This window comes from Aptenodytes forsteri, unplaced genomic scaffold (genome assembly GCF_000699145.1).
Source record: "Aptenodytes forsteri isolate BGI_AS27 unplaced genomic scaffold, ASM69914v1 Scaffold182, whole genome shotgun sequence".
In the NCBI taxonomy this organism is placed as follows: domain Eukaryota; kingdom Metazoa; phylum Chordata; class Aves; order Sphenisciformes; family Spheniscidae; genus Aptenodytes; species Aptenodytes forsteri.
In genome coordinates, this window is record NW_008795932.1 from 1,788,786 (window position 1) to 1,797,927 (window position 9,142).

Consider the following 9,142-nt stretch of genomic DNA (forward strand, 5'->3'; position numbering starts at 1 on the left):
TTACTGGCGCCCTCCCCACCCCCCCGCGCAAATAAATCATAGAATCATAGAACAAGCCAGGTTGGAAGGGACCTCGAAAGATCCTCTGGTCCAACATTTCATGGGAAAACGAGCCTAGATAAGATCATAGAATCATAGAATCATTGAGGTTGGAAAAGACCTCTAAGATCATCGAGTCCAACCGTCGACTCAACACGACCATGTCCACTAAACCATGTCCCTAAGTGCCGCATCAACACGTCTTTTAAATACTTCCAGGGATGGTGACTCAAGAGTAGAGTGGGATGATCACATCTCTGTCTCTGCTAGCAATGCCCCTGCGGATGCAGCCCAGGATCCAATCTACCTTTGTTGCTGCAGTGGCACACTGCTGACTCCTGTTCAGCTTGTTGTCTACCAGGACGCCCAGGTCCTTTTCAGCAAGGCTCCTCCCCAGCCGTACAGAGATCCTAGCCTGTACTGGGCTCTTTGGTTATGTCGTCCCAGGTGCAGGACCTTGTACTTGTCACAGCTTTGGACACTATGCCCCCAAGTTCGTTAGTTTAAAGCAAGATTGGCAAGTCAGCCAATCTGCTAGCGAAGATTCTGCTGCCTCTTCTAGGTAGGTTGATACTATCTCTCCCCAATAGGCTGTATTCGTTGAAGGACTTCCCATGATCATAGAAACCAAAGCCCTAGTGACAACACCAGCCATGAAGCCATGTATTGATCTGCATGATGCATCATTGACTTCTGCCTGCACCCCTATCTCTGATTGGCAAGGCAGAGAAGAAAATCACTTGGGCACCTGTACCCTTTACTTGTGCCTCCAAGGCTCTGAAGTCCTGCCTTGATCTTGCCCAGGTTTTGCTTTACCATGTCATTGGTGCCCACGTGGAAAAGAAGTAGGGGACAGTAGTCTGTGCTTTTAACCAGCTGTGGCAGTTATCTCCCTCTGACATCCCAGATCTTGGCTCCTGGCAAGCGGCAAACCTCCCTTGGCTGTATACCAGGCCGGCAGATGGATGCCTTGGTGCCTTTCAGCAGAGTCATCCACTACTAGCACTTGCTGTGTACTTTTGCAGCTTTTACTATGTGCTGCTAGTGTGCTTCTCCCTGCGAGTCTTGCTCATGGTTTTTGTCCTCTACCAAGGCTTCATATCTGTTGCTGGTTGGTACATATGAGGAAGGGGAGTGAAATGATAGTCTGTTCCTACGGGTCATCAGAGACCTTGGCACCTCCTTCTCCAAGTGTGGCAGGTGCACCCACCCTGACAAAGACGGGGGGCATTAGGACTGCCGCGTCCTTACTTTTCGCACCCTTACTTTCGCGCCTTTAAGATGGCGAGTGCTGACCGTCACGTACAGGCCTTGGGGCAGTGATTATGGTCACGTATACACCTCAGGCGAGGAGTAAGAAAGTTAAGGCCCTCAGCCAATTAGAATTGACCACAGATCAGATTCGACTAGGGTATAAATGGAGCCCTGCTGGAGGGCAAGTTGAGTCGGTCCTCCACGGGAGCAGCGGGTCTGCAGTCAGGGACTCTCCCCTTGGGCCGCCCAAGGAAACTCCTTGAGGTTGAGCCCTCACCTTATAGGTGAGTGAGTGTGCACATTTTGGATCCTCATTTCTAAAGCTGGCTGTGCAGTATTAATCCCTCGTACACCATCCTGAACCTGTGGTTTACTGATGTTGTTGGGAGTGTTGAACAATTTTGATGAGCCTTATTTCTAGTTAGTTTTCTGCTAAACAATTTTGGTTTAAATAAAGTTTATTTTTGAATTTGTCACCTGCCTAATTTGATTTCGTGAGCCTCTGCAACACCAAGGTGCTGTTAGTTTGTTGCTGAAGCTCTTTGTCCAGCAGTCTCTGGAGGTCAGTGCCACAGGGCCCTAGTACTTCTTGCAAAGTCTCAAATAATACTCTATTTCTTGTTCATCCTCCTTCATACAGCATAACCTGCTAACTTCCCCCTGCAGCTCTTCCACCCACTGCCTGAGTGACCCCACCAGAGCACACCTTGCACAGGTGGAGCTTCCACCCTCCTCCACCCAGGAGGCAGGGGTGCAGTCTTTGCAGCCCTCCACCTGGACAGCAGCTGCCCTGATAGCAAGCTCTGTCTGGGTGGCTGCCTCCACCCATCCTGGGCTTGCCTGGCCTGCCAACCTCAAAGCCCTTCTAATTCCCTGGAGACCTCAAGCTGCTGGGTAGGCTTGCACAGCATCAGCTAGCTGGGGCGACCGTCGGGACAGCAGGCTAAGCCTGCGGGTAAGCAGAGCAAGCAGCAGCCTGATCTCTAGCAGAGTGCGCAGCCCTTCCCGCGCGAACTGCTGGCACCGCTCCCCTCAGTCGCCGCTCCCTGCGCACCCTATGTACTGCCCGTGCCGCTCTCCTCAGGCACCCGTGCCTGTTTGCACGCCCTGTTTGCGGCGCTCCTGGTGGCTGGCGCTGCCCCCGGGGCTGGTTTGACCTGGCCGCCGGGACAGCCGGCACTGCCGAGCTCTCACCCGCTGCTCTCCTCTGATGAGACCTGCCGCCTTGCCGGCCGGTCCCTCCCCACACACAGCCCAATGGTGTGGTGGGCCCAGAACCCCCCTCAGACACGCTGCGGGGACCTCACAAGCCTGGCGCTCCTCTCAGCACGAGGCGACTGCCGCTCGTGCTGCTAGTGTCGGCTTCCCGTGGTTTCAGTACTGTTGTAAGGAGGTAGTTCAGGGAGTATTCTACACTGAGGGAGGGATCGTATCTGTAAAAATTAAGAAATGAGCCTAGAATCCTTTCTTTTTGGAAGGAAAGATTAAAGCATCAGACAAATCAGTGGTTTGCATTTCTTCAGAGTAATACTTAGATGAAATCAAGTTTCCAACATGTTTTTCTGGTCACTGACTTTTTCAGAATCACTTTTTATGTGGTTGCATTGAAAATGTTTTCAGAAAAAACATCCCAATCTTGTGGTAGTTCTTATAATGTGGAAATTGCTATAATTTACAAGGACTGAAGTACCTACTTTGGCTACTACAAGTGCCTATGTTGATACAGTTAACCATAACGGGGCTTCAGTGCTTATATACCTTTGAAGCTCTGTACAATACCTCTTCAGCCGAGTAACTGATTCTTTTGGGGACTGCAGAATGCAGAAGACATTGTGGACACTAATAAGCAATTAAATAAAAAGAAATTTACAGAACATCTCATACAATTGTGCTTTTGAACATTTTGTTTTAATCAACAGTTCTGCTTTTCAGGTTTCGTAGTAATATAACCTGTTAATATCTCTGAATGTATGTTTTTAATTTCCATTAGCATTAATTGGAGCTAAACATTTGCATTAAGTACATCTCCCTTGAGCTCTCTAATATTGCTTGCAAAATGTAATCAGATAGTAAATGATTGTGAATGTACAATTAGAGTACAGATGGTTTCAACTGTGAATTACAGTCTTAATATTAATAAACCTGTTTTTTTTACTGGACGCTTTCTAATATCCTAGTAAAAAAGTGTTAGTAATGTATGTTAACATTATTGAGTAAACTAGTAAAAGTTAATCCATGTATATTATAGATTATCGTATAGTCATGATTTATTTAACAAATACAGTTAAACCACCTTTTGTTTATTTGGACTGCAGGTCCTCAGCTTGTATGGAGAATCTTGTCACATTCAGTTTTAAGTCTGAATGTCAGGTGCATGTGGTTAACTGTGAGAAATTTGGAAGGTAGACAGGATCTTGTGGGCTGAAAAGATTATGAAGTGCCGATGTAAAATATTCTTTGTGCATTGAATGGTTCCTCAGAACTTATATCTCTGCTGCTGACTCCACTTCCATAAACTTCTCGCCTCCTTAAATTAAAAAAAAAACCAAAATTTTAAACTCGGCAGGGTGAAGTGTCTTTAAAGTTGAACCTCTGCCACTTGTAGTGAGATATAAACTGAAAGTACAGCTTATTACCTGACCTATTTTTGTTCATTGTCTTTCCTAAGTATTTTCAGAAGTTATTAAATAATTTGTGTTATCATTTAAGTGTCCATTTTGTGAACCTCAGAAAAATCTATACCTGTAGATCCTAGTGTCATCTTCCCCTCCCACAGCATCTCCCAAACTACTTACTGTTTCCCAAAGAAAATTAGTGGGAGGAAACTAAGGTGGCATCTTGCTGGTGAGCAGTTGTTTCCTTCTTAATTTAGAATGATCTTTCATTTAGTCCGTATCATCAGCTGTGTCTATATGAAGATTTGTTTCCATTATTTTTAATTTCCTTCTTCCTGTTGTGTTCATTCCTTATCTGGTTGCTTTTTATCTGAGTCTTAATTATCCAAGGTGACGTGTACTCGCACCTAACTCCAAGTATGTGAGCCTTTAAGTGTTTAACGTTAAAGGTACTGTTTTGAATTGATGCCTGAGTTAATTTTGCCAATGTAATATTGGCACACTGGGTCTTTGGAGCACTATTACTGTATTAATGAATGCTTCCGGTCCTTTAACCCGTTGCTTTGCCTGTGATTTATAGCTTGTGTCCCACAATGCACTTGAATAGGACTTCGGCTGTGAAGATTATACAGAGATGTTAATTTAGAACATAAAGATAATATAGCAATCTGACAGCTCAGCTGATGCTACTTTTTTATAACACTATGATGAGGTAATTCTTGCATTAATTCTGTAATCATTTCATATAGATTTCCAGTGGGTCCAGGGAGATGTATGTGAAGTTCAATTGATGGTGTACAACCCTATGCCTTTTGAGCTCCGAGTAGAAAACATGGTACGTATCTTCCTAAGTCTCCCCTTTTTATTATTTTTTTTCTGAAAAATTTCTCAGTTGAACTTTCGAATATGGTTTTCTATAAATCAAATAGTTTAAAAAATCGTTTAAGCCAGCGTAACCTCAGTTTAACAGTGCAGTACTGTCAATTTTCTCGTATTTGTTGGTAATGAGGTATTGAAATGAAAATCTCTGCCACTCAGAGTGTTTAAATGGTTTACTGTTACTGACCCGTAAATCAATTCTGTACCTTTCTGCATTGACTAGAAGTCATGCTACATAATTTACATATACTGGTTTTCAGGTAATAATTATATCCCGAAAACTAATAATTAGTGTATACTTACTACTGTAATTTAAAAATCTGCATTCATCCTAGCTTTTCAAATTCCCATTTTGGCCACATTTTTAAAAATCTGGGGAATTAAAATAGTTAGTTCTGAGAAGCTTTGTTTTTTCATAGAAACTTCAGCTCACAGATCTGCTGTTCCCAAGGATATATGTTATTTGAAAATACCGTAAGCTAAAATGATCAGGAGGGAGGAAAAAAAGGCTAAAAAAACAGAGAAGCATGTAAGGTTGGAAGGATCAAGCCCAAACCATCTACTACTTCAGTCAACTATCTGATACTAATTTTGTGGACTGCTTGCAGTGTATCCTGAAACAAAGTGAATTGGTTTTTTCCCCCCCCCTTTATGCCAACTAACAGGACTTTTTTGTTTGTTATCCATTTAAAGGTTAAAAGTCCTCTAACTGCCAAACCAACTTAATCTCCACTCCATCCTAATCCAGTGTTATCCTTTATGTTAAATATTTTTACCTTTAATATTGCTTTAAAAAATAAATCCCATCTCTTAGAGCCCATTGTTCTGTTAGGCTAAGTGAATCAGCATATATTTATTTGCTCAGGATTTTTGTTTGGTTTTTTTATTGATAGGTCTACTGCAGTGGCTAGATTGATAGGTCTACAGCAGTGGCTAGTTAAACAATTTTTACCTAAATTCTGATAATATGCCACATATAATAAAGTGTTTTTCCATAGGAAAGGAACATGCCCAAAGATTGTGCTTATAGGAAAATAAAATTCATTCTTGGAAGCTAACACACTGGTTTCTTCAGCAGCATTTTATCTAACCCTCACCAAAGTATTCCAAATTGTTAGTAATGAATAGAAAAAGTAATTGTAAAGCTGAGCATGAGAAAGGACTCTATAGGAATTAATTTAAGAACATTTTGATTTATAGTCTAATTTGTATTGTGTAAGTAATGATGTAATTATATATTTAAAAAACTGGGTTTGGATAATTTCTTAATTTCTTTATGGGAAAATTTCTTATGAGTGCTTACATACACTTAAGGACTCAGAATACAGCTATTTGCATAGATGTGCGCTCCATCCATTCCCTGAGCAAATTAATCGTAGTAGCGTGAATACTTCTTTTTACTGTTAGCGTGATAAAGTTCCATCTTTGAATTAATACTGAATTTCAGAAAGCATAAGAGGAAGCAGGCATGCAAACTAGATACAAATAATTGAAGTGATTAATGTAATTCTTTAGTCAGTGCGCCATAAATAGAGTGCTTTGAGAAACTCTGCTGTGCGCTAACGGCATCTCATTGGTAGAAATTAGTTGATTTTGCTTGAGTTGTCTGTGGTACCAAGACTGTAGCCAGCAAGTTGAGGAAAGTAATTATTCCCCTCAATTTGGCATTTGAGATCCAATGTCTTTAAAACCAAGGTCAGTTTTGAGCTCCGCGTGCAATAGAAATATTGACATACTGGTATCAGTCCAGCAGTATTACCAAGATGATTGGCAGGCTGGAGCATATGACAGATGAGGACAGGTTCAAAGAGCTGCATCTGTTCAGTTTGTAGAAGAGAAGAATACTGGGGTAATTCCTATTGCTTTCATTGATCCCAAAATGGGAAGGTGTAGTGAAAACGGAGCCAGACTCTTCCCAGAGGTGCCCAGTGTGAGGGTGAGAATCAGGGAACACGTTGCAGCAATGGAAAATTTTCCTAATAAAAAGTTCCCTTTTTCCAATCATGAGGGTTATCATATACTGGAACTGGTTGCCCAGAGAGAACGTGGGATCTCTATCTTTAGGAATCTTCAAAACTTGTGTGTATAGGACAGTGAAAAATGGAAACTACCATCAAAGCTGGCCCTGTTTTGAGCAGTGGCCTGGGCAAGAGGACCTCTAGCATTTCCTTCCAGTCTAAATTGTTCTGATTTTCCAGTCTCATCTGTAAGCTTTCTAGAATGTGGGAATAGTTATGACTTTATCACAAGAATAAACTCTTTAGGTTTTATTTTAATAATTCAAAGCTTTGTTTAATATTTTAAAATATTTTGGTTTATTATTAACATGTACTCATGCCAGCAGTCCCCATGCCCCCTTGTTGTCTGATTTCTCATCAGGTATCACATTCTGTCCTATTATTTAGTCTCATAGAATCATTTTCATAGCAAGCATATCCTTTTCTGTCATTTAGTGGCAGGGGGGGGGGGGTTGTTTTTCCCCATTTTTTTTCCCACAACTTTTTTCCTTCTGACTGACTCAGCACCTTACCTTTGCAGTATGACTACTCACTCAAGCTTGTTTCCAATGACTGGCAGTTTGTTCTTCTTTCAGTTCTCCATTGCTTGATTTCCTTTGTTCTTTACCCTTTTCGTGGTTCACCATTCATCAGCATGTAACTGTCCTGAAATCTAGTCTTACTCCTTTTTTCTAATTTTCCCTTTCCCTCGTCTTTCAGTTTGTGATTTGTTGTTCTGTTGGCTTATTTGTTTCATGTTAAATGAAAGCATCGATCCAGACTTTTTATCACGATACTTTTCCTAATGTGTCTTCCTGTTTGTTATGGCTGAAAGTTGTGATGATAAACAACTTAGTATTATTCTCCTTAAAGTTGTTAAGGAGAATGTTTCCTCATTGAAAGGCTTCTCTAGCTTTTTTCATTATTTGAAGTATTCATGCTAAGTACATGTAGTTTAATTGAGGTATGCTTAAGTAAAAGAAATTGGATTTTTAGACTTGACATGAGACTGTGGAGACAAGACTTTGATCAGTGTTGCTCAGATGATAAGCCCTGTACTGTCTGAAAAGTTGATTTTTTTTTTTGTTTTATTGTTCTCAAAGCTCTTTGCCCATCTTTGTTGTTCTTGCTTTTTATTTTCTGTCATGAATATTCATGATTTGGGACTCTATTTAGATACCTATTCTTCATGCGTATCCCATTTCTGTATTACTTTTCTGTCTTTTTCTATTTCATGTTTTTGTTTTATCCATATAGTTAGAAGGCTGATCCATTGAAAGGTGTAATAGTGTTTGTAAAATGACAAAGGAAAATGTTTAGTCATGGAATATGGATGTGATTAAGTCCAACAACTGTGTATTTTAGTCAATAAAGCGAAGTAGGAGAGAGCATAGGGGTGATCAGACGAAAGGCTTTAATAAAACTTAGCAGGTACCTTAAATCAACAGAGTGAGAGACAGACAAAAATGAGCCTAACGAAGCTTTGACTGCAATGGCTTAGACAGAATATTTTTGCTATCCTGGTGGTGGAGACCAAGTTAACAGGAGATGTGATGTTCAGCTGTAAATAAGTGTATATACCACTTTACTTTTTTTTCCCCAGGAATATTGATTTCTGTATAAACTTGTTCAGGTATGTGAATGATAGCTTCTGTCTCTTTTGTGGTTACTAAGCCTTTTTTCTGTCCAGGAAAAAATGACCTTCAGATTTCAGGCCTTCAGAAAACCCCCAAAATTCTGGGAAATATCTGAGGGATTTATTTTGTATCTTGGTTAAAGCAGTAAATCATGGTACAGTCTAGTGAGATCTACTATTAAAATAAAATGCATGTGAAGATGCACTGCAAAGTGTGTTAAGTTCTCTGGTTACTAAGCCTTTTTTCTGTCCAGGAAAAAATGACCTTCAGATTTCAGGCCTTCAGAAAACCCCCAAAATTCTGGGAAATATCTGAGGGATTTATTTTGTATCTTGGTTAAAGCAGTAAATCATGGTACAGTCTAGTGAGATCTACTATTAAAATAAAATGCATGTGAAGATGCACTGCAAAGTGTGTTAAGTTCTCTAAGATTTTTAGCTACTTTGTTTCTCAAGTTTCATATAAAAGAAAAAAAAAAAAACAACCACCAGCTGAGAAATTTTGAGGCAATGTTATTTATTGAGTGAAAGCATTTTTTGTGCCCCTCTACTCGGCACTGGTAAGGCCGCACCTTGAATACTGTGTTCATTTTTGGGCCCCTCACTACAAGAGGGACATTGAGGTGCTGGAGCGTGTCCAGAGAAAGGCAACGAGGCTGGTGAGGGGTCTGGAGAACAAGTCTTCTGAGGAGTGGCTGAGGGAACTGGGGTTGTTTAGCCTG

General features: G+C 40.9%; 1 protein-coding gene across 2 annotated transcripts in view; it reads left to right on the forward strand.

The window, feature by feature from the left end:
* Positions 1–9,142, forward strand: part of TRAPPC9 (trafficking protein particle complex 9) — a 562,867-nt gene that overhangs the window by 76,519 nt on the left and 477,206 nt on the right. For both annotated transcript variants that reach the window (XM_009285082.2, XM_019473612.1), the window contains one exon: positions 4,658–4,743. In XM_009285082.2, coding sequence (XP_009283357.1) covers positions 4,658–4,743 — 86 coding nt within the window. The remainder of the gene's footprint in view (positions 1–4,657; positions 4,744–9,142) is intronic.